Below are 26,043 nucleotides of genomic sequence, written 5' to 3'. Positions count from 1 at the left end.
GCTTGTCTGAAGGCTAGGATGGGTGGCTCTGGGAAGATCTTTTTAAGAATAGGGTCTTTTTCTAATATGGGTTGCAATTTTTTGAGGGTTTTCCGTACAGGTTCAAGGGATGGGTGATAGGTCATAACCAGCGGTGTGCGATTTAGCTAAAGAACAGTGTTTTTCACTGATGCTTAATGCTCATTCGCTTATTTTAATGTGCCTTAGCAAAAGTGCACTTTTTCAAAGTGATGCCTTAGTGCTAAAATAAGCTGGTGCACATTAAACAGCACATGTAGACATGCCCCCTGTTAGAGAATAGCCTGGGTGGTAAAGCAAGCCCCAGGGAGGCAGAGCACTGAACATTGTGGGGCTGTGGCAATGACTATGTACACGTGTATCTCGGGCACTGCCCTGAGAGAGTGTCTGTCCCTGGCAATTCTCCCACCGGAAAGGAATTTTGTCAAAACAATGTTTGAAATCAGTGAATTGAGTGATGAGGGTGTGAGAAATGGGTTTCACTAAAACATTCATTATGTTCCAGATCAGCTGTGTCAGAAGCAGCCTCCCCTGCTTCCTTCTGCTTCACACACCGGATGCTGTGGCATCAAGGAGGTTTTTGTACTGCAATGTATCACTGTGAGAGGGGTGGTGTAGTCCTGCCCACAGTAGTAGTCACCAGCATCTTCCACCTGCACCCCGCCGATGGTGAAGGTGAAGTTGGTGCCGCTGTAGCTGCCACTGAACCGGTCGGGGACCCCAGTGAAACGGTAGTTTCCATCATGAATGAGGAGCTTGGGAGTTTGTCCAGATTTGAACAGCAACAAGGCCATATCATTACTCATGGAGCTGGAGGCCTTGCACTGGATGGTGACCGTCTCTCCTGGAAGCACTGTCACAGAAGCCGGTGTCTGTGTTATAACGATGTCCCCACTGGATTCTAGGAAAGGAGAGAGAGGAAAACCTCAGACTGAATCTGATTTTTGTAGAGAACTGCCTTCAAGTTCAGGTCATAAGATCCCTGCACAACCTACCTTCCACCATGGAGAAGAGGAGCCAGATGAAATACACCCATAACGTCATGGTGCTTCTTGACATCTTGCACTTGCAGCTATGATAAAAGTGCAGCAGACGTTTATAACTACTCAGAAGCCCTTTGTAACAGTCACGTATGGAAAGATATGCAAATACCAGGCTAGGCTAAATTGTCCTGGAGGTTTCTGTCTTCTTCATGCCTGTGTTATCAGGAGGAAACAGATGCAGGTCATGAACAGGAAACTATTAGAGGTGCCTGCTGTACCCGTCAACAAGAACAGGTCAGAAGATTTGCTCACTCCAGCAGTTTAATATGCCTGTGCTTTGAGAAGGGCATTGAACATCACATTCATTAATGGGGTACCCCGGTGCAGACACCATGTTACAGATTGAATGATTGGAGCTTGCAGTTTCATTGGAGGACACAGTTTACACATTAGTAATGTTGCCAGTGAGGAAAACCCAGGGCCCAGCGTGCTGTGTGGATGTGGAGGGAGGAAGGGGTGAAATGCACTGGCATGGAGTGCTTTCCCTCCTAAAGCCAGATGAGGTCTTTTTAGTTGTCCAAGACCAAGTGGGAACACCAGGTGGTCCCTTTGCAAAGCAGTGCACCAATGCAACCACCCCTCCTCATGTCTCAGGTTGCAGATCATCTCTGCTAGGTCTGCACCAAGCCAAATACTTAGTTACCTGAAAGGAGAATTAGCACTGACATGGAGCACTCGAATGGTAATTGGACTTGCTCTGAAGACATCGAAAGAGGGAGACTCCACAATAACTTCCCTTGATGGTTCGTCCTCTTCTTTAATCCTCCTCCTTCAAAGTTTACGTCTTGGTTCCAATTCGATTTTGTCTGTCCTCAGCTTCTAGCCATTAGGTCTTGTGGTGCGTTTTCTCTGCAAGTATTCTGTGTACTGTCCTTGGAAGGCGCTTATGCTCTCAAATCAAGCTACCTCTTAGTCTCTCCTTGCTACCTGCCTGGGCATTTCATTGCTGACCTCCGATTATCTACTCGTAAACAACAGAACTTGATAAATGAAACATGAATGCAAAATTGTGGAACAAGAAATCATCCATAGATGGGATTGTGTTATATACGGTCTACACAGGTACTATGGATTATTATCCCATTGCCTGGATTAGCTTTTGTAACTGCTTGGCCTATGGGTTTCTTACTTGTTTGCTATTGTCTGAAGTGTCCCATTCCTCTCAGACCCCAGTATCTGTCTTTTGTGTTCAAATCACTGTTTCTGTATGATAGAGAGCTCTGTGCATGGCCTTTCACAGCCACTGCAAGACTGAGCTCATGCTTACAAGACTTTATGCATCTCTGTTCTTGGCAGGCTTAACATGGTTTGTTTTGTTTTTTCCCCTCTCCGGGCTCTCTGCCTGGTTTCAGACTAACACAACACACTACCTTTCTAGCTGTCTAAAGGCATCAATAACCGCGCGGTGCCCTCTGCTGTTAATAACAGGACACGGTTATATTTTTTCACAAGTTACGTAGAAAACTTCCAATGGAAAAAACAGTGAGCATGGCTTGTGGGAGTAGGTCCAGATGAAGAGGATACTAAAAAAATTTAAGCAAGGTTTAAGATACCAGAGAAGTTTCTGATATTTGTTATTCTACTAGTTTGTCATTCAAGTTATTCTTTTTCTTGAGTGAGATCTGCCTCTCTCATCTAAGCTGGTGAAAATTAGAAAAGGCAGAACACAATTTTCCGGTGAGTTTCCCTTTCCCTTTTCTAGCCATGTACCTGGCTGTGTTGGCCCCATCTTTACACTGTGGACTAGTAAACCTGTGCACATCAACTAAGCACACACAAGGCACTTTGTTGTGCATCGGCACATGCATGACAAATAGACCTAAGGAGTGTCACAACCAAATTAAGTAGTGCCCATGTCACAAACAAGTAATAATCATTTAAAATTTTTTTTCTGCACTAGGTTAACTAAGGGTTAACAATAATGATAGTATCTGCTTTTTTCTGTGCATGTCAAAAAAAAATGTATTGCTGCGCCACTAACAGAGATAAAAACTTTTGCCTTCTTTGCTTTATATAAATCATTTTAATTGGTCAAAGAAAACAAGAAGTAACCTTGTGAAAATAACACCCTAGCAAAGACCGCTAGATAATTGGCGATTCTAATTAGATTTATGACGTGGCGAAAAACAATTGGCTATCGTACAAACAAAACCTGCTTACATTTTTCGCAAAGTCGAAGACAACTCTGCCCACACCTTGGAGTAAATCTAACAATTTGATCAGTTGTCAGCATCTTCCTGCCGCGACCTCCCTGGCGTACCCTTGTCCCGCATGCCCGATAAGCCGACCGCCGGCCCGTATATATATATATCTGCAAAATGACTGAACGACGATCTCTAAGCTGTAACTAACTAAGTATCTCTGACCTCCGTTTTACAACACCTTGACGTGAGTAAACAATCTTGCTTTGCAACCAATTAGCGTCCGCCTAATTAATTCCACTCCAAGCATCACAAGTACCCGCCTGACGGCCTTCTAAGGCCCCGGACCCTTATCTGCCCGGGTGGGAGTCAGGGAGAGCTGCTGGCCGGCTGCCCTGGGTCCCGACATGGCGTCACGAACAGGATCAAGGGAAAATGTAATGAAGGTGAAATTAATTAAAAACTGCCCCTGGTGTAGTGGGGGGCACCACTTAGATAATGCGGATAAATTATGGGCTCACATCGCTTATCACCAAGCGAGCAGAGCGGAGACAGGGTGCGTCAGCGGCTACTTCTCGCTGAGAGGAGAGGAGGGAGTTAAAAAGGAGTGGGCAAGCTCCGAGTGGGACAAAGAAAAGATGATTAATGTAGTGTCACTCCTACTGCGTGAAAATGCAAACTTAAAAACCCAGCTAGCTATAGTCAGCAAAGCTGCTGCGGAGATGGCAGCGTGCCAAAACCCTCCGTTGCCACCAGAAAATGGCACCGAGAAAAATAAGAGCTGCCCGGAGGACCTGAAAAAGAAGGGCGGAGCCACAGAAGAACAGGCGGGATTCCACCCAGCTGCCCCGCCCCAGGAGATGACGTCGCTCCCAACGGCCCCACCTCCGTCCCACAGGGAGGGGGCAACGAGCGAGAATCCGATCCTCCCACCAGACACAATAACAACTACAGCTGCCGCTCACCCTATAACAATAACCAAGCAAATAACCAACCCAGAGGGTTCAACCACCACCACCACCCTTGACGTCATCGAAGCATGCATGGAGATTTATGGAGAAGAGGATACCATCAACCTTCGCCTTCTCCTCAACCTGCTCGTTACTCAGCCAGCAGAAAATCTTTTAAGTCAACTTCCACAACTGCAAGGCCTTGTGAAGTCAATAGCTGCAAACCCAGCCGGAATATCAAGCTATCTTACTGCATATCCAGTCGAATACCAAAAGCCAAGACATTCCCAATTCAACTCACGAAAGAAAGCAAGACTGCCACCCCAGAGGACACCGGAGAAAAGAGCCATGTTTGGGTTCCTCCTAAACTACTTCATGCGTACCAAACAACGACTACACATCCTAAAAGATGCGGGACAACAACAACTAGCACATATACTAGACTACCAACCTCGACCGATCCCGCCAACCGGTCTGGGCCCCGGAGGCACCCACGCCTAACAACACACTCCGGATAACACCGCAGCCTGCCCCAACAAACAACTACTTGAAGGGGGCATCTATGAACTAGCGCTTCAAAAGCCCCAACCATGAAAGCCGAAGCTCACCCCTAGACACCACACCATCGTCAACCACATCCGCGAGTGCACAAGAAAGTCATCTGCAAACCCGCGCAGTATCCTGGCTCCTACTCTGTGCTCCTAGAAGGCGATCAAACCTGGTCGCTCATCATAGCTCATCACAACTGGCTAACTCGTCGCCATGCTGTTCACCGAGTATGGCCACCCTTTTCTTTGTTTGTTTCGTCTGTTTTGTCCCCTTACAGGCCCAGCGGTATCAAAGAAGCAATCTATAACTGCCCGATCGCGAGAATCACCAAGCACCAACCTGCAACACACCCGGGTCGACGCCACAATGGCTGCCTGCTCATATGTCGCAAGCAGGGTCGTCGCTCTATTCCTGCAATTACCAACAGATTTCTCGGCGAACAGAGCTGACTTCGAAACCTCCAACTCGGTCCTAAACCTTCTGTCATGATAGGCCAAAGACACAACTAACGATTCATTTTATGGTTTTTCTTTTCCTGTTAATAATCTTATACATATTTGTTTTGTTTTGTTTTAAAGCCTGTTCGAAACTTTACGCAGTGAAGCCAAGTCATAATGTTTTGAGTGAAAAGCTCTGAATTATTAAAAGAGAACAGCTTTGATAATCTGAAGGTTTGGGGGATGTTGCAGAAAGGTTGAGTGTAGACAAAAGCATTGAATGAGAGAGAGAAAAGAGAGAAAATTTTGCCTTTTTAGTTTGGTGTCTTAACTGGAACATGAGAGAGCACAAGAGACAAATGTGAAGGCTTATTATATGTCGTAGGTGGATGGAGGACAGGAAGTGTCAAATCGTTAAAAAAAACCAAACAAATAATAATGCATAACAAGGTTGATGCGTTTCGACAGTCTTAAACAAAAAAAATAAAAAAAAATTGCAAAAAAGCCAAACCAACTCTTGGGTATAGGCCAAGGTTGGCTATCAGACCTCTTCCGTTGGTTTGGGTGGGACACGTGATCATGGTTCCTCAACTTGTTAATACCCTTCATTATGCTTTTGTTATCAATTGCTATATTTGTGTGTTTTAGCTGTTGGATTTTACAGTATCTCAAAACAAAGTTAACCATGCTTTTTGCTTTTGTATACACCCGCTTGCCAAACACTAACAATGATAAACAAAATGGTCTGTACGTAAACATGATGTTACTTGCTGTGCCATGGGCAAGGGGGCATGTCACAACCAAATTAAGTAGTGCCCATGTCACAAACAAGTAATAACCATTTAAAACAGTTTTTTCTGCACTAGGTTAACTAAGGGTTAACAATAATGATAGTAACTGCTTTTTTCTGCTCATGTCAAAAAAAAATGTATTGCTGCGCTGAACATTGTGGGGCTGTGGCAATGACTATGTACACGTGTATCTCGGGCACTGCCCTGAGAGAGTGTCTGTCCCTGGCAATTCTCCCACCGGAAAGGAATTTTGTCAAAACAATGTTTGAAATCAGTGAATTGAGTGATGAGGGTGTGAGAAATGGGTTTCACTAAAACATTCATTATGTTCCAGATCAGCTGTGTCAGAAGCAGCCTCCCCTGCTTCCTTCTGCTTCACACACCGGAAGCTGTGGCATCAAGGAGGTTTTTGTACTGCAGTGTATCACTGTGAGAGGGGTGGTGTAGTCCTGCCCACAGTAGTAGTCACCAGCATCTTCCACCTGCACCCCGCCGATGGTGAAGGTGAAGTTGGTGCCGCTGTAGCTGCCACTGAACCGGTCGGGGACCCCAGTGAAACGGTAGTTTCCATCATGAATGAGGAGCTTGGGAGTTTGTCCAGATTTGAACAGCAACAAGGCCATATCATCACTCATGGAGCTGGAGGCCTTGCACTGGATGGTGACCGTCTCTCCTGGAAGCACCGTCACAGAAGCCGGTGTCTGTGTTATAACGATGTCCCCGCTGGATTCTAGGAAAGGAGAGAGAGGAAAACCTCAGACTGAATCTGATTTTTGTAGAGAACTGCCTTCAAGTTCAGGTCTTAAGATGCCTGCACAACCTACCTTCCACCATGGAGAAGAGGAGCCAGATGAAATACACCCATAACGTCATGGTGCTTCTTGACATCTTGCACTTGCAGCTATGATAAAAGTGCAGCAGAAGTTTATAACTACTCAGAAGCCCTTTGTAACAGTCACGTATGGAAAGATATGCAAATACCAGGCTAGGCTAAATTGTCCTGGAGGTTTCTGTCTTCTTCATGCCTGTGTTATCAGGAGGAAACAGATGCAGGTCATGAACAGAAAACTATTAGAGGTGCCAGCTGTACCCGTCAACAAGAACAGGTCAGAAAATTTGCTCACTCCAACAGTTCAATACACCTGTGCTTTGAGATGGGCACATCAAAAGAGGGAGACTCCATAACTTCCCTTGATGGTTCGTCCTCTTCTTTAATCCTCCTCCTTCAAAGTTTACGTCTTGGTTCCAATTCGATTTAGTCTGGCTTCAGCTTCTAGCCATTAGGTCTTGTGGTGCGTTTTCTCTGCTAGTATTCAGTGCACTGTCCTTGGAAGACGTTTATGCTCTCAAATCAAGCTACCTCTTAGTCTCTCCTTGCTACCTTCCTGGGCATTTCATTGCTGACCTCCGATTATCTACTCGTAAACAACCAAACTGGATAAACGAAACATGAATGCAAAATTGTGGAACAAGAAATCATGCATAGATGGGATTGCGTTACGTATGAACTACACAGGGACTATGGATTATTATCCCATTGCCTGGATTAGTTTTGGTAACTGCTTGGCGTATGGGTTTATTACTTGTTTGCTTCTGCCTGAACTGTCCCATTCCCCTCAGACCCCAGCATCTGTCTTTTGTGTTCAAATCACTGTTTCTGTATGATAGACAGCTCTGTGCATGGCCTTTCACAGCCACTGCAAGACTGAGCTCATGCTTACAAGACTTGATGCATCTCTGTTCTTGGCAAGCTTAACATGGTTTGTTTCTTTTCCCCTCTCCCGGCTTTCTGCCTGGTTTCAGACTAACACAACACACTACCTTTCTAGCTGTCTAAAGGCATCAATAACCACGCGGTGCCCTCTGCTGTTAATAACAGGACACGGTTATATTTTTTCACAAGTTACGTAGAAAACTTCCAATGGAAAAAACAGTGAGCATGGCTTCTGGGAGTAGGTCCAGATAAAAAGGATACTAAAAAAATTAAAGCAAGGTTTAAAATACCAGGGAAGTTTCTAATACTTGTTCTACTATGTCGTTCAAGTTATTCTTTTTCTTGAGTGAGATCTGCCTCTCTCATCTAAGCTGATGAAAGTTAGAAAAGGCAGAACACAATTTCCCGGTGAGTATCCCTTTCCCTTTTCTAGCCATGTATCTGGCTGTGTTGGCCCCATCTTTACACTGTGGACTAGTAAACCTGTGCACATCAACTAAGCACACACAAGGCACTTTGTCGTGCATCAGCAGATGCATGACAAATAGATCCAAGGAGGTGATACTTCCCCTCTATCGGGCGCCGGTCAGACCGCAGTTGGAGTACTGCATGCAATTCTGGGCGCCGCACTTCAGGAGGGATGCAGATAGCCTGGAGAGGGTCCAGGGAAGGGCCACTTGTATGGTTAAGGGCTTGCAGACCACGCCCTATGATGAGAGACTAGAGAACCTGGACCTTTTCAGCCTCCGCAAGAGAAGGTTGAGAGGCGACCTTGTGGCTGCCTATAAGTTCATCACGGGGGCACAGAAGCGTATTAGAGAGGCTTTTTTTCACCAAGGCGCCCCCGGGGGTTACAAGAAATAATGGCCACAAGCTAGCAGAGAGCAGATCTAGATTGGACATTAGGAAGAACTTCTTCACAGTTCGAGTGGCCAAGGTCTGGAACGGGCTCCCAAGGGAGGTGGTGCTCTCCCCTACCCTGGGGGTCTTCAAGAGGAGGTAGGATGAGTATCTAGCTGGGGTCATCTAGACCCAGCACTCTTTCCTGCCTATGCAGGGGGTCAGACTTGATGATCTATTGAGGTCCCTTCCGACCTAACATCTATGAATCTATAAGGCCATGCTCTGGCTACACACAGATGTGGTTATCTGAGCATAAATCCTGGAAGGGGAAGGATGTGAAGGTACCCCATGCTTTCTCCCCCGTGGCTGTGGGCCCAATGATGTGGTTTAGTGGCCTCATCTGGCCCGTCAGAGGTTGACACCACTGGGTTAGCATTTGAGCAGTTCTTGGTACTGGAAATGGGTATGTCCTCATGACGTATGCAGGAGATGTAAGCTGTGAGGTGCTGCCCTTCAGGGCAGGGGCTGGATTATTCTGCAGGAAGAATGAGATCATTTTATCAAAAAGAGCATTAGCAACAACATGAAATTTAACAGTATGAAGGGCAAAGTCATACACCTGGGTACCAGTAAGAAGGACTGAAGCTAAGATATGGGGCAGAAGTATATGAGACAGCTGAGGATGAGAGAGGCTTGGATGGACTGGATGACTCTAGGATGACCACAAACCCTTGGAAAAGAATAGTAATCATTGGGTGCCTGAAGCAGGGTATATTTAGCAGAGACCAGGAGGCCTATTAAGTAGAAATTAAATCAGGATTAGTTCAAAGAAAAGACACTGCAATGATTAAGGAAATGGAGAGCTTGTCTTGTGAAAGAAGATTTTGGCTTGTTTAATTTAACAAAGCAGGAGGGGAAGGGATCTGATCCCCTTGCTAAGTACAGTCATGGGGTGAGGATTAGGAAAGGAGAAAAGGTTTATTAAGCCATTACATCACATTGGCACAAGGTCACATGATTAAGAGCTGGCCAGGGATAAATGTGGATTGGAGCTGAGAAGGAGACTTCAAATCACAGGAGGAGCGAGTCCCTTGGATGGTCTCCCAAGCCAAACGTTGGGTCAAGGAATCACTTTCCGAGTGAACTGAAGATGTCCCTGGAATGGAGGCTGTACTCAAACAGGGAGTCCCACTCGGGGTGCAGGGCTTACTCTTCATAGCATGGAAGATTTCTGATCATCCAGTGCTCAGGGTTTTTCCTGGTTGCCAGCAGGGGGAAGTGAAGAATATTTTTTTCCCTTGATGAATGCTCCTGTGAAGCTTTAGGATATGGGCCACAACTAGATCTTGGTAGTCAGTTATTGCTTTTGCCTAAACGTTCCCTTTTGCTCTCACCCTGAATCCAGAAATTAAGAAGTCAGAGGAGCTGAGAGTGTGAGATCACCCTGCTGGTTCTGGACTGGTAGATCCTGAGCTTACACACAGCATTAAACTGGAACATTTCTGACTGCTCCACCAACAAGGCAGTGTCATGGGGATGGGGATACGCAAAAGAGGAGTTGCATGTAGTTAAATATCTCTTGCACTTTGTTCATTGCAGCGTGTTCAGGAGGGATCCACCGTTTATGATCTATTGGGTTCCTACTACACTGTGTAAACCCTTGAACCATTTGTCACAGAATGAGCAAGTATTTGACAGACGAGGAGCCTCCCACCATTTAGCCTAATGCATTTGTGGCCAGGCCACTTCCAATGGAGTAGTGAGACCCAAAAGTCTCCCCTGCAGAGATCAGAGCGGGGTAGAACCTGCCCCTCCTATTTCCTAAGACCTTGTTCTAACCACTTGGTCATGGGCTCAGCAGACCAGGGGCGTTTCACTCTTCCTGCTGATGGTGGTCAACTGGAGAGGAAAGGCAATATTATAAGATGAGTCCAGACAGAGGGGAACCCAAAGGGAGCCTGGCTTTGTAACTCAGTGACATGGGTACTGCCATGACATGGAAGATGTCTGGAGTCCTGGTTCCTGTCTCTGCTCCTGCCCTTAATAGTGTATCTCTATTTAAATGAAACAGCAGTTGGATAAGAAGGATAGGCGGGCTTGGGGACAAGCTAGTGTGCTTACAGGGGGGCAGACTGTCTCCTCTAAAGATGTGCTAGTCATTATTTTCCTGCCAAGAAATTTTTGGCGATGTATATGGAGCCATGTCCTTTCATCGGCAGCAAAAAATGGAGCACAAGTGACCTGAGCAAATCCCTTTGGAAGATGTTAGAGCCACATAGACTGTTGACTATAACCATGTATATACTGCTAACGTAGCTAATGGGGGAGGTGGTGCTGGGCTTCAACCCTTGTGCCACTTGAGTGTACCCGGGACTGCAACACGGCATGCTTCAGAGAGCAGGGAGGTTTTTGTACTGGGCTGTATCACTGTGAGAGGCGTAGTGTAATCCTGCTGACAGTAATAATCTCCAGCATCCTCAGCTGCAACCCCACTGATCGTGAGAGTGAAGTCAGTGCCAGACCCACTGGGGCTGAACCGGTCAGGGATGCCAGTGTAACGGCTGCCACTGTTGATCAGGAGCTTGGAAGCCTGTCCAGGTTTCTGCTGGTACCAGCTCATTTCTGTGCCAATGCTTCTGCTGGATCTGCATTGAATAGTGACAGTCTCTCCCACAGATACAGCAACAGATTCTGGAGACTGAGTCACCACAATCTGCCCCTGGGCACCTGGAGAGAAAAAGAAAAGAGAAATAAGGGGTTGGGTGGCTGGGAGAGTCATACTAACATGGGTGGAAGCTTTGAATTGAAATTCCAGCACAGAGAGCATAGGAAATGATCAGACAGAGAAATAACCTAGTGCTGCTCTGCTAGGGCGTCTTCCATTTCTCATCATCTCTGTTTGCACGGGACATTTCTTACCCTCAATGCAGGAGCCCAGGAGCCAGAAGAGGAGAATCTTTGAGATCATCCTGCTTGGGCACAGCTGGAAATGCTACTCAGTGGAGCACGGAGCGGCAATGCAAACGTTTATGTGTTCAACAGCTGAGTAAGGGCCCATTGGGTATGCAAAAGAGGAGACAGAATATGTAAATTACCTGATGCTAAGTAAAGGGGATGTGTGTGTGTGGGGGGCGGTTAAATACAAACTTTGATGCTTTCAAACAAGTGATGCTCCACTGGTGGTATGAAACGTGCCTAGACATACCCAGGGCAGCATGAGAGTATGTAGCTCAGGTCCATGGGCACTGTAGCCATGGGTAGCAGAAACTTGCCATGCCAGCAAGCAGCTGAATAGGTGCATCGGAGGCTGGTTCTGGCTGGAATTCCTCTTTCTGCCCTGCACATTTCTCAGCTGTACAAGGTAGAGGTAGGTCTGGCATGTCTGCCAGTGCTGCAAGCGCACCTTTGATCTCAGGGTGAATGTCCCCTGAAATGACCCTGTGCTAACGGCAAATGGATGCAGTAGGATACCAAACTAGCTGAGCCTCAGTTGTCTTCCCTCCCTCAGGTTCATCCCCTTCAGAGCTAACAAACAGCTTGGCTACATGTCTTACGAGACCTACTCCCCAAGGCAAAGCCCTGGCAGACATCCACCCACTTCCCATTTCAAATGCCTCTCCCTTCTCCATTCAGTGCCAAAAACTCATAAACCCTCCCCAGAGTTTCTACAGCATCTCATCCCTGCCTCCCACCAACACGGGCTGTCTTGGCCAGCCCAGCAGCTCCTGGACAAGTGTCTCAGATGCTGTCTCCAGGTGCTCTTCAGATGGTCCAGTGGGCTTGTGTGTGCCAGGACCAACCAGGCCAAGTTTGTGCACTCCTGAGAGGATTCAGGGACAGAGAGGAGCACTTTTCCAGGCAGCCACAGTCACAGCTCTGCCTGCCAGGGCAGACACCCCTCCACCTGCCCAACCCCATCCCTGAAAATCAAGCCTGTGCCCATTACCTAAAAAGTACATATGCATTTGAAAATTTGCTCCCTCCGGGGCCTTTGGGAATTTGCAGCACAAATTCTTCTTGCCCTTTACAAACAAGGAATATGGTCTCCTCATCTCATCATAGATTGAAAACTTCCCGGACTAGTATAACTGTATGAGGTTGGTAATGATCCCAAAATGAGATTTCATGGAGACTCTAAGAGAGACTGAGACCACAGACACAGACTAGTTTATCAGAGAAAACATCATATTCTGAAGAATAGCAGCTGTAAAAGGTGCAATAGGTGTAGGAGTTACGTAAACTGAAAGGGGAATCCGTATCTCTGCCATACTGGAATACAGGATGGGATACAAGAGAGAAAAGCCGCAGGAAACATTGGGAAGTGCTTATTTAAGCATCTGACAAAACCTATTTGAAAATGAAACAGCACCAGTAGTAACAGGGCTGGAGGCGGCACGGAGGTTTTTGTGCTGAGTTTTATCACTGTGCAAGGGAAGCTGCTACGCTGCTGACAGCAGCAATCTGCAGCAGCAGCAGCTTTATTGCTGCTGATGGTGAAAGTGAAATCTGTGCCTGACCCTTTCACTGAACCAGGCAGGGACCCTGGATTGGAGGTTGCTGGCATAGTAGACCAGAAGTTTGGGAGCTTGTCCAGGTTTCTGCTGGTACCAGTTCAGTCAGGCGCTAATGCTGGTACTGGCTTCACAGGTGATAGACTCTTCTTCCCACAGGGACCGACAGGGACTCTGAAGACTGAGTTAGCACGACTTGCCCAGAGGAGTCTAGAAATAGCAAGTGAGTTTGTAGTGAACAGGATACGGTACAAGGGAAACCATTCACAGCCACTGTGAACTTGCTCAGACCCAGTGCAAACCACTAAAGGAGGTGTGAGCCGAGGCTTTCACAGTCTCGTTCTCTTTCTTACCATGAATCCAGGCTATGAGGAGGCAAAGAAGTGGAGCTGTGGAGATCATCCTGCCTGAGCCTGGTGGGCACTGCCTATTCATTCTCCCCTAGTAGAAAATAAAACATTTATAGGCTCTCAGCAGTACCACCACGGCAAGCCACCCAAGTGGGGAGATGCAAATTATATGTGAAAATACAACATGCAAATTCACTGCACTCCAGTACTGGTGATGCAGTTTGCGACGTGAATCTACACGTGTTACTCTCGTGCCATTAGTATATGCTAGAAATTATCCTTATGCTCTTGCAGGATGCACACAGAGCCATGCCCAGTCCTTCCCTGAGCAGTCAGACATACACAGGAACCCACAAATCATTCACAGTTTTTTTCTCAGGTCTCGGTTGCAGGTAAAGTACCTGCCATCCAGGCAAGCCCCAGGGACTGCTGTCTGTCTGTGAGCTCCAAAGGGAGGAGAGAGAGATGAGGAGGGACCAGGCTTGATAAACTGGAGGTTGCAGGCCACAGCATTTACAAGATGTTGAAGGCTGAACATGCTTTACAGGGTTCCCCGAGGTAGCATGATCCCATACACTCGCTGCCTCTTAACCTACACCCATAGCTCAGCACCTAGGAACCCCAGCCAGAAGCTGCCAGGTCTTTAATTTTGATGTAAGGGACAATTATAACTGAGGAGCAATCCTGGGATGCAGAGGCAGCACCAGAGCATGAGGGGAAGGGCTAAGGACTCCCTTCGTTCCTCCTCCTGCTGAACCAGACGCAAGCTCCTCACCAAGGGAGCGGAGAGTGGCCGTGTCTGACCTTCCTCAAAGATACGGAGCTCCCTGTCTGTAGTTTCTGGTTCTCTCCAGGTCCTAGATGCAGCAGCCACGAATTGCCAGGCCATCCTGCTGTTAGGCACAGGAGGCCACGTGGCTCTGGAGTATTGGGCCTCCTGATTTTTTCCTCACCTGTACTTGTAAAGGGCAGAGCAAGAAAAGATTCCCATGGAGGATTCCCATGACTGCTTTGTGTCTGGGCTCCTTGGGAGGAAAGCCCTGAGCTCACCTATAGTGCCTACCCCTAGCTGTGCATCACTAGGCTGTAGTTAGAGAAAGCAAAGAAAGAGCCCAATTTCACCTTGGAGTCAGCAGATCTACTCTGAGCACCTTCTGCTCTCTCCGGGATCCTTTAACCTGCAATACCTGGCAGCAAGATCCCTTCCTCCAGATGCAGGGCCTTGTACCATGAGAAGTCCCCTCTAGAGGGCAGCAGGGGACCAAAATGGTCCTTCACAGGGGCAGCTTTTAAAGAGGGAACTGGGACCTGGAGGCTACAGAGGTTCAGGCTCCTGGTACGTGAAATCGGAAGAAATCTTTTGCTCTGCTACAAGCCACATCATAGCACTGTCCTGGCTGCATGTGACACGTGTTTCATGCACACATACTCCACATGTCACACATTAGCATGGAGCCCACCATGCCTCCTTCTCCATACTCTGGATAGGGTAACACGAGTTACCTACTTCTAAGCCTAGGTCAGAGGCTGCTTGCTGGGAAGCCGTTTGGCCCTGGAAGCACGGGGATACTTAGACTCCTATGCAAAACTGAAACAGGGCCATGGTTTCAGGAGGCATGAGGAGGCAATGCTGGATCTGCCCTCAGCCAGCAGTTCATACTAGTTTGGGATCCCATCTGAAAGGGAAGCAGAGTGCAGTCTCTCACAGCTTTGGACCAAGTCACAAACCATTCCCACCCCATCATTCAGGAATCCCCTAAAGGACTCTGAACCTTCACTCCCATGGCCCTAAGGTGTCACCGCTGAGCTTTGAATTTTGTCACATATTTAGTCATTTCTGGTAACTTCTAGTGCCATGTCACATAGGGCAGCAAACTCACATAGGACTCTCAGGTAATGGTCTGCCCTCACAACCAGTATATATCTTTAGGGGCTCCATTGACTAACTGAAAGTTTTCCACCGACGCTCCTGAATGGAATAATAGACTCAAAGTGAAAATTAGGCAAGGGTTGTTTTATGAAATAAAGGAAAGGATGCCAGTTTTCTTACAGGATGTGATTGCAGACTCTTATAAAAGACCCAGTCCACCAAATATGTGTGACCTTTTTTCTTTTTTTTTAATCCTCATTTTCTTCTGGCTTTCAATACCATTCCAAATTACTTCATGATGAATCTGTTAAGGCCTTTTCTCTGTAGGGGAAGAGACCCTCATAGTTGTGGATCTCTTCATTTTGTTTGCATTCATGGCAAATACAGTGCCAATAAAGGTTACATGAAACAGATATACCTATTAGGATGACCTGGCCCTTGGGCAGGGTACGCATGGAAATGGATGATGGGAATGGGTGACAGCATGGAGGTGCATTCATGGTTTTCTACCAAGTAGGCATGTCCAAACAGCCTGGGTTCTGTTGCCTAACCTTCTCTATGAATATGTCTGTTTTTTGGGAACTATTTGTGTTTTAGCCCTGTGCAGTGGCAAAGGAGCCCTAGCCCAAGAGTGGGGCGTCTCAGGGCTCCTGGGATACAAATGAGGGTAATATGTAAGTGAAGTCACCGTTCAGTAAGGCAGATTAATAGAGGAGCACTGGGGAAGAAGCAATGAAAAGACTGGCATGCTGCTTTATCCCGAGAATATTTCACAACTCCATAGTCCAGGCCTCCTGGAAGCACCGTGATGGTTTCTGGTATGGAAGGAACAATTTCCACCCCCTGCATTTGGGACTGCATTTAAAAATTGCGTTAAGACTGCATTATACTACAAGAAACAAGCACAGGAAATTTGCCACTGAAGACTTAACACGTCAGGAGAGATGGTGGAGTACTGTATAAGGAGTCTCGTTGGGTGGGAGATATGAAACGATGGGGGAACCAATGAGTGAAGTGCAGTGACTGTGACTAGCACAGTCCTGCTGTCACAGGTTACCCGGCCTGCGACTGCAGGAAGCAGCGGGTGCCGGGAGCAGCACAACTGAGCAGAGCAGGGAGGTTTTTGTATTGGGTTGTAGCACTGTGACAGGCCATTTACTGCTTTGTTTGCAGTAATAATCACCAGTGTCTTCTGTTTCAACCCGATTGATTGTGAATGTGAAGTCTGTCCAAGATCCACTGCTGCTGAACCGGTCTGGAACTCCAGAGATACAAGTCACAGCAGTTCAGGCTGAAATTATTGCCTGGCTGATGGTGGAAAGCTCCATAATAAATCCATTTGGGAAAGAAGTAATACTCATCCATGAGAGCATTTCTTTTAGCCTTTTATGATGTTCTAGCAACCTCACAGGTGGGATGTGTTTGAGCCAAACTTGCTTTCTTGAAAACATGTGAGAATTGTAAGGTACATGGATAGTTATGGATCTCGTGATTTTATTTGGATTTATGGAAAATATTGTCAATACATATTACCTGAAAAAAGACTTTATTGTAGCAGTGATCTGGATCCTGGGAAGTCTACATGTGCCCTGTGCTGGGTTGACTGAAAATAGACCCTTGGAAAGGTGTTGTTCACACAGTACTAAGGGCTGATGGAGAGTCTGTTCTAGCTCCAGTTGTTGGGACTTAAACCTGCAGAACTGGAGGTCTGAATCCTGACCTTGTTGTCGCCATGGACTTCAGAGAGGAATTGGATGGTGAAGTAAACCTGGATTTCTGGTTCTCTACAGATGAGACAACTTCCTAGTTCAAGCACTGCTGGATTTCATTCATTAAAGGGTCAATTAATCATGAGACTCTGGGGAAACATCAGTGATTTCACTGTCTGTGTAGTGGCAAAGGGGCTGTGGTCCAAGAGCAGGGCTCCTTGGTCCTATCACAATACAAATGAGACTAGTGCATAAAATGGGAATCACAATGTAATGTGGCAGATTACTGTAGGGATATTAACTGGGGAAGTAGTAGTGAGATGACTGATGGATGATAGAGAGCACTCTTTATTCCCAGGAGTACTGGGGAACCCCACACCCTCACCCCATGCAGGATACAAACTCACAGAATAGATTGAAACTGTATTGTAGCATAATAACAAGCATATGCACTTCTCTGCTACATCAAATCAGCTTTTACCAATCAAGGGAGATATTGGAATAACATGTAAGGCATCTCATTGGTAGGAACCATGAGGTGATGGGGAGAACTGAGGAGTGAAGTGCTGCAAATGTGATTAGCCCCAGGTCTTGCTGTAACTGGACAGCGGAGTCACTGGCCTGTGGCTGGGCAGGAAGCAGCTGGTGCCGGGAGCAGCAGAACGGAGCAGAGCAGGGAGGATTTTGTACTGGGCTGTAACATTGTGTGACGGGAGCTTCTGCTTTTTTGGTAGTAATAATCACTATCATCATCAGCTTCAAACCAACTGCTTCAGTCTGTCCTTTAGTTTACGGAAAGTGGGGATAGGATCTGGAGGGGGCAGCCAAGGGTTGGGGCTGGATGACTAGAGCCCTAGCATTAACAATGCTGAAAGGTTTAAAGCAAAAGTCCTGCAGACTTGAATTGCAAAGTATACCAGCAAGGCTTAATGAAATGAAGAAAGGGATGTTGCTTTGCTTCCAAGATGTCATTGCTGACCCTTAAAAAGAATTCAGGTCACCAACGCTTACTGACTTCCTTGTCTTCCCTCTCTGGGTCCTCTTTGTTCCTGTCTCAGTTTAGAATTACTCTAAAGTGAGTCTGTCATGGAGTCTTCCTAAGAGTACATTATAAATGTGGGGCTGCAAAGTGTGGAGCTAGCCACTGAATAGGTAGCAAGAGATCCACTTTCTTCTTCAATGTTGGGTGAAAATTGCTTAACAAAGACATTTTACCTTTTCTCCAAATCAAGTCATTATGAACCACTTTTGGAACCTTTGTAAAACTTTTCAATAAGTAAGAACCCCCCTGGTTCAAACACAATCCATCCACATTTTTCCCATTTAAATAAGAGGGTTATGGTAGATGGGTATTTGTGGATCTTATTTTGTTTGCATTGATGGTAAATCTTGTTCCACAAGAGGTTACATGAAGCAGACACTTGTATTACAATGGTCTGGACCTTGATAGGATACATGTACTTTGTGCTGGGTGCAATCACAGCATCCTCCCTGGAACGTCCCTGGTCTCACAGAGCTAAGGGTCTAGTTTAGCTCCAGTGGTTGAGGCTTGAGCCTGCAGAACTAGAGATCCTAAGTCCCAACGCTGTGATTGCCATGCATTTCAGGGTGGAAACAAATAGTGTAATGAGAGCATGTGGGTGTCTACAGACTAGTTGCATACAATCACAGGAACTTAATCTATAATGTTTTTGAGGAAAGCATCTGTGTGGGGTTTGTGCAGGCTAAAAATGCCATGGTCTCAGAGCTTCAGGAGTGTAGGTTGTAGCCATATTGGTCTAAGGACTTAGGCAGACAAGGTTGTTTGGGTAATCCAATATTTTTTATTAGACCAACTGAAATTGGTGGAAAAACTAGCAAGCTTTCGGGCACAAACACCCTTCCTCAGACTGAGGAAGCATCAGTACATGGTCTGTGCTCTTTCTGGACGGAGTGGTAAAGCAGCCAGAGGCCAGTACCTATGCAAGAAAGCCAGTCAATTAAAATGTAAACTGAGGTGGTCTGTAGGTGAGAGACAGGTGTGGGGAGAAGGGAGAATGACTGTGGATGTAGTCAAAGGGTGAGAGACCGGAGGGTAGTGAGGAAGGGAATGAGAATGGCTGGTACGAAGTGGAGTGTTTACCTGGGGAGTCAGATGTTAGGAAGGTTATCATGTGTCATAAATCCAATGTCTATATTTAGGCCATGATTTTTGGTATCCAGTAGACTGATGAAGTGAAGTTCATAGGCTCGCCTGTGAAAGGTATTTTGTAAATTCTTTTTAGGGATTAGAACTGAGAGACTGATGAAGGATGTTTGTGCCGAAAAAATTGCTAAGAAGAATTTTTCCAACTATTTGAGTTGGTCTAATAAAAGATACCAGATTAACCCAAAGAACCTCGTCTGCCTTTGGTCTAAGAGGGGAGCCCCTCAGTGCTAATGGCATACACATATTGGATGAGGATAATATATGTAACTGAAGTTGTGGTTCAAGAAGGCAGGTTAATAAAGCATCTTGGGGAAGAAGTATTGATAAGACTACCTATAGGCCACTCTCTCCTGAGCCCTGGAGCATCTCTTCCTCCTGCATTCAGAATGTAATTGCAAGTGTATTGTACTATAATGCCAATAGGAAATGTCATGTAAGGAATCTCATTTGGTGGGAGATTTATGAAATTGCAGGGGAGAATTAATGGGTGAAGAGCCACAAACATGACCAATACTTGCTTGTACTGTTATGGGTCAGCAGACTGGGCAGGAAGCAGCTGGTGCCGGGAGCAGCAGAACTGAACAGAGCAGGGAGGTTTTTCATAGATTCATAGATTCATATGAATCTATGAATCTATGAATGTATGAAGCAGCTGGTTCCAGGAGCAGCAGAACTGAACAGAGCAGGGAGGTTTTTGTATTGGGCTGTAGCACTGTGAGAGGCCAGCTGCTGCTTTGTTGGCAATAGTAATCGCCAGCATCTTCTGCTTCAACCTGACTGATTGTGAATGTGAAATCTGTCCCAGACCCACTGCCGCTGAACCGGTCTGGGACACCAGTGATACGAGTGGAAGCATATTTAATAAGGAGCTTAGGAGCCTGCCCTGATTTCTGCTGATAAAAGTGCATGCTGGTGCCGATGCTGGAACTGGTTTTGCACTTGATGGTGGCTGTGTCTCCTGGAGACATGGCCAGGGACTCTGGAGTCTGAGTGATGAGGATGTCCCCACTGGAGCCTGTATGAGGGAACAAGGAAATGTAAAACAAGGTAGATAGAGTCATTATAAACTAAAGCAATGATCTGGGTGGATTTTATTTAACTTTTTAAAATTTCCCCCTATATTCAATTTGAAATAGTATTCTGCTTGTAAAGTGCAACTTTGAAATTCAGAGCTTTTCTGTAATGAAGAAAGAGATCTATTAAGTTCCTTTCATTGCTTCTAATATACACATCACCCTGGGATTTTAAATCTGTCTATCACAGGCTATGTAGTTGTATCAAAGTATTATTTTGCAGTTCTTACCCTGCATCCAGAGCATGAGAAGCCAGAGAAGCGGAATCTGCAGGATCATCTTGATGCCTTAGACTGATTGATGCAGACCTGAGAAACACAAAGCCTTTAATGATCCATCTTATAATAGCCGCAGAGATCAGGGGGATGTCGCTGGGGTGGAAATATGCAAATCAGCTCTATGCAAATCTACATCTCCTGTTGCCCAATGCAGAGAGTGCAGTGAAAGGGCTGTATTAATCATTGCACATGTGGATCATGGTTCTCCATGGTTCTGACATCCTATGTTTCTTATTCTTCCCTCAACTAACACCAGAATTTTTGGTGGTAAAGGCCTCATTCCTTTAACAGAATCACTCCTCCTGGGTGTAAATGAGGATTAGTGACAAGTTGTAGATCCACTGAGTATCCCATGCCTGTGTCACTTTTCTACTTATTTTCATTCACTGTTTAAATCCATGGCTCCTTTCATGTTGATTGTAAAGCTTTGGTTGACTACTATAGAGCCAAGGTTTCACTCTGGGTGTGTTACTTGCACAACTAGGCTTCATAGAATGGTTTTCATCAGGTGCTTCTACACATTCATTAATGTATTTTAGTTACTGCACGTTAAATCTAGTACCTCCATTGTGAGATACTAGAAAACATGTGCATTAGCCTATTTTAATGCTCATTAGTGAAATGGCAAGTTTTTGGTGATGCTTTATATTAGGGTAATGATATGGATTGTGGGCAGTACTGGGTGTGCAGTGGAATGAAGGCTTTTTCCTGTGTCTCAGCAAAAGCTGTTAGTCACAAGGCTGGATGATATATTAAAAGCAACTAACTTTGCTAACACTTATGTAGCAGATTCTTAACAAAAAGATAGGGTTCAAAGTGCATGATGTGTTGTGTAAAAATTGGATACAGACCAATGGCTATCATTAGGGGACAAAGCAGAAGTACAGCCTTGGAGATGGTGCTGAAGTCAGCAAGCAACTAGAAAGAACCAGCAAGAAACCAGGATTGACTGGGAGGAGATGGAGCAGAGAGGCATGTAAATGAATAAAATGCACAGGCAATAGCATGCTAAGGAAGCAAACAGTAAACAGAGGCAGAATTTGAGAAGGGAGGAGAAATGGGTGGAACCGAAGGAGGGATGAGGGCGGAGTGAATGTTAATGAGCATGAACCAAGGTGGATAAAACGTTGGAAAGAACTATAGTTCAGGGCGGGTCCCCTGGTTCACCGGCTGTGTGTCCTTGAGGGACCCTTGTCCGAAGCTGTCTCCATTCTGAATAAAGTTGTGGTGAGCAGTGTGAGATGGTGTTTGCTCCCTGCTTGTTCTGGCTAATGAGTACCAGGATTCACGAGCATTTGGACCTTCGTCTCCCTAGCCGTGGGTTCTGCATGGAGTGGGGGTCTAACAGGAATCATCTGACAATGAATATACTTGGCTGAGGTTTGGGGCTTATACGTCCCTATGAGCCAGTGATGACCAGCTGAACAGCAGCTTGAGTCTGTTGGGCACAAGCTGCAATGCAAAGGTGAAGGGTTGTGTCAGTCCAGCAGGTGATTTCTATGTGGCCATTACAGCAGAGCGGCCTGGCTTGTCAGTGAAGTTCAAGAAATGAAACCGCTGTGTCAATCCTGTTTTGCTGGAGGGTTGAAAAGAGGGTGTACAGAAAGATGTTTTACAGGAAAATGCCCTGGACACACAACAGTGCACACAAAGTTACACTGACAAGACTGTCATCTGCACAGAAAGAAGTGTCTGTGCACACAGAGGAGGAAGGTTTTTGTACTGGTCTGTATCACTGTGAATGGATACTGACTGTAGGAATCTCCTTCATCACCAGGTTCAACACTGCTGATAGTAAGAGAATAAATAGTGCCAGACCCACTGCCACTGAACTGGGGGGGGACCCCTGAGGCCAGGCTGGAGCCTTGATAGATGAGAAGCCTAGGAGCTTGTCCAGGCTTTTGTTGATACCAGGATACATAGCTGCTGGTTAGGGTGGAGCTGCCTTGGCAGCTGATGGTGGCTTTTTCTCCTACAGGAAGGGTGAGGAGACGGAGTCAGTGAGCTGCCCATAGGAGCCTGTATTCAAACATGAAAGAACAGGTGCTGATAAGAAATCATTCACAATAAGCTCTTTAAAAAGAATGACCTTGCTTGGTAAAAGGATGAATTTTGCACATTATAAAGCAGTAAAATCTATTTAAAGGATTGATGCTTGCTTGTTTTCTATTTTTAAATTAAGGTTTCTTGGGTGGGGAGGCTCCTACCCCTGACTCTTACCTGGGATCCACAAGGCCAAGAACCAGAACAGCTGAATCTGTGCCATCGTTTCACTGCTTTAGGGCTGGCAGGTGCTGCTCAATAAACCTTGGAGAATAGAGCCAAGGGTTTTATAGCCCCTCAGCACAGCAGGACACCTGCAGCGGGATGTTCCTATGCAAAGCAGCCCTTGCATACAGCCTCCAAGCCTCACTGCTCTGAGCTGATGTATATGGAGCTAGGTCCCGTGAGTGTGTGGCAGTCCCCCACCCTGCCTCCCATCCCCAGAGGGCAAAAATGGTCTCGTGACTCAAAGGGTGCAGACAGACATACCACTCGAGCCGTTCCAAGAATGTCACTGATTGGGAACCTGCTTGCAAATGTCCCTGGACAGATGTGTCCACACGTACACAGCTAAGGGGCAGCACCCTCACCTTTTAGGGACAGCATTGCTGCCAAATTGCCATCATGGGTGGTCGCATACCCAGACCATCATGCCTTCCAGGGGTCAGTGCCAGGAGGGGGCTGGGAGCTCTGCCCCCTCCTCCCCTACAAGAGCTCCCAGGATTTTCCAGCTCCTGTGTGCAGGGTGGGACCTGCAGGCCAGGACTGTCTGCAGGAGCACAGAGAATGAGGAATAATTAACAGTTAATGAGTTAAATCACTTCACATTGAACATGGGAGTTGGTAGCTATTCTTTTCTATGAAGTGCCCATTGTGCAATGGCTCTGTTTTCCCCCCACCCCCACCACCGAGCAATGGACTAGTGTTACTGTTACAGGCGCAACCACCCACCTGCCACCAGCAATGGGCCACAAAGCCCCTACCTCAACCTCACTACCTTTCCCCCCACCCCAAATAAGCCTGTGACCCCCACCCAGGGTCCCTAACAGGGAAGTTAATCTGACACAGAGGCTTTCTGCTTCCCCACCCCTGCCATCTGTGATCCCTGTAGGCCACAGATCTCTGGGGAGCAGAGTCCAGAGCACCCCCATTGCCCTCCATGGGTCAGAGGCAGTGAGGAGCTGTGCAGTTTGGGACTCCTGAAAGATTGGACAGACACTAGGCATGAATGATGTGTGTCAACGTTGAAGCGATTCAGGGAGAACGGGCTTAGAACAGAACTTCATTTTCCAGGTGTGCTTTTGAAATGTTCCTGGAAATTTTAAACCAGTGTTAAGTGTCCTCTTTGCCTAGGCTCTTGGGCTGCCTATAAATGTGCTCTTTCACATTCTAATTAGGATATATCGGAGCAGGTTCAATTAGTCTAGATTGGGTTTAATTGAGTCTGCTCCGTGTTCTAATTAGAACACTCCAGCATTGCCTCACCGTGATGTGTATTAAGACCCTGCACACTTTTAAATGATCACAGGGGGCACGTCCAGATGTGCATAGATCTTTAGTTTTACGGAGACGACTAGCAGCAGGGCTCCTTGTGCTGCAATTATTTGTCCCCGGAGAATACGTGTGCCACTCATGCTCTGGCACATGACAAGTTACCCCTGGGGTGATAAAGGAGGCTGAGGCCAGCACTGTGCTCACCTCAGCAGCCTTACCTGGGGTCCTGGGGACCTCCAGGGCTGCAGTCACAGTGAACATGCTAGGCAGAGTCTGACCAACAGCCACAGTGCGGCTCCCGGAGGCCCGGCTCCTCTTTTCAGCAGCACATGATGCCCAAGCATGCCTTGGTCTGTTTTCTTCGTTTTTTCAGGGTATTTTTTACCCGTGTATCAGGGGTCAATAAAACTTGCAGAAGAAAACAACAAAGAACGGAGCAGTGCATGTGCAAGCAGCACACCCTTGCAGCGCAGAGAACATGGGCTGTGTAGTATGTGGTGCTACAAATATATTTTCAGTGCCACATACCTCATGACCATGCTTGTCTGAATGTACCTAGGGGTGCTTTATTTAAACCTCATTAAATGAGTTTTAGATAAAGCATCCTGCAGCCATTTTAAAACATGTGGAGGTTTAATACACATGATAGTGAGACATTTTAATTAGAGTGGATGTGCAGGGACTGCTCTAATTAAAATGTGGCCCCACCCCCAAGCATGTGTATAGGCATCCTTGACGTTTAAAGTGTATTTAGAATGTTATAAGTGTTACGGCTGTCCACCCTAAGTATAGGAAACTTGAGATATCAATATTGGAATATATACATATATAGGAATATATAGGAATATAAAAATAATGAGATATCAGTATTATAGGAATATATAGGAATATAAGAATAATGAGATATCAGTATTGACTCCTCTGTGATTCTGGAATACAAAAGGGAAATGGGTAGTTTCCATCCTATATGCAAGCCTATAACCAGTTTGGTTGGGTTCTGGGTTGTCTGCAAAACAAGAAATTGCTCCAACAAAATCTCCATGACTTTTTTTTTTTTAAATGGGACATGGGACCTTGTTCAATAGTGTCATTTTTTTCAACATCAAAAATTGATCGCTTGAGCAGATACCTCACAAAGGCAGCTTTCAGAAAGTTTTGAAATCATATCCCATCACTGAGTGTCCCATCCCAAACTCTCCTACTAAAAATGTGAAAATAACTGAGGTTTATTTGGTGGCAGGTAGTCTGGGTTGGGTTGACTGAAACCATTTGTAAGTATTTACTGAACTTTTAAATCTTTTTTAGAAAAACAGAAGTAAATTTCAAAATTTTATTTCCATGGAAAGCTGGAATTGTTTTATTCTGAAAATGCCAGACTGGGACATTTTGCTTTTGTTGACTTTATTAACATTTACTTGAAATAATTCACCAAAAGAGACACACATTCCAAAAATCTTTCAGGTGACCCAAATTTGAATGTGCATCTCCGGGGAAAGAAAGCTTGATCCAAAAATGTTTGCCCTTCTCAACAATGAACCATAAAACTCAACCAACATCTGACTATAGGCAGAACCTCCAATTTGAACTACAAAGTTTTCTTGGTGCTTAGACTCAGGTTTCTGCAGATTTTTGGAAGTAATTCAGTTTGATAACTCAGGTACCTTCTTCCCATATAAGCTCCAAGGCAATCCACTCAAGTGTCTGAAGGGACTTTCCAAGTATCTGAAGTTTCCCATTGTTAAGACTCCTTGAGAGAGGGAGTAATTTCTGATATTCTGTTTGGATTCTTCCTGGAATGATGGAGGTTTCACCCTCATTGCAGCTTATAGGTGCTACTCTCACACAAGTAACAACAATCATCATCTGTGAATAACAATGAGCCAATGTATCAGCATCCTGCCCAATGATTAGTTCTATGCAATGTTTAATTAAGAAGAGGTAAGCAAACATAGTGGCAGGGCTACTGATAGCTGGTGTTGTTTGGATTTGTACTCATGAGACCCCGCTGTAAGTGGCATCAGAACATGGAGTAGAGACCAGC

The 26,043-nt window shown here is 45.9% G+C and overlaps 4 gene segments (V, D, J or C); all 4 read right to left on the bottom strand.

Moving 5' to 3' along the window:
- Positions 1 to 375: 375 nt before the first annotated feature.
- LOC132248298 (Ig kappa chain V region 3368-like) lies at positions 376 to 1,293 on the bottom strand. The segment is given in 2 exon segments: positions 376 to 919; positions 1,014 to 1,293. Coding segments are annotated over 2 exon segments (450 nt in total).
- Positions 1,294 to 6,060: 4,767 nt separating this feature from the next.
- On the bottom strand, positions 6,061 to 7,041 carry LOC132248471 (Ig kappa chain V region GOM-like). The segment is given in 2 exon segments: positions 6,061 to 6,659; positions 6,754 to 7,041. Coding segments are annotated over 2 exon segments (450 nt in total).
- Positions 7,042 to 10,827: 3,786 nt separating this feature from the next.
- On the bottom strand, positions 10,828 to 11,471 carry LOC109285147 (immunoglobulin kappa variable 1-39-like). The segment is given in 2 exon segments: positions 10,828 to 11,213; positions 11,406 to 11,471. Coding segments are annotated over 2 exon segments (435 nt in total).
- Positions 11,472 to 17,684: 6,213 nt separating this feature from the next.
- LOC132248897 (Ig kappa chain V-V region L7-like) lies at positions 17,685 to 20,492 on the bottom strand. The segment is given in 3 exon segments: positions 17,685 to 17,737; positions 19,794 to 20,129; positions 20,418 to 20,492. Coding segments are annotated over 3 exon segments (438 nt in total).
- Between the last annotated feature and the right edge of the window lie 5,551 nt (positions 20,493 to 26,043).

This window comes from Alligator mississippiensis, chromosome 2 (assembly GCF_030867095.1).
Source record: "Alligator mississippiensis isolate rAllMis1 chromosome 2, rAllMis1, whole genome shotgun sequence".
Taxonomy (NCBI): Eukaryota; Metazoa; Chordata; order Crocodylia; family Alligatoridae; genus Alligator; species Alligator mississippiensis.
The sequence above is the reverse complement of the archived record's forward strand: the minus strand, read 5'-3'. Positions and strand labels throughout refer to the sequence as shown.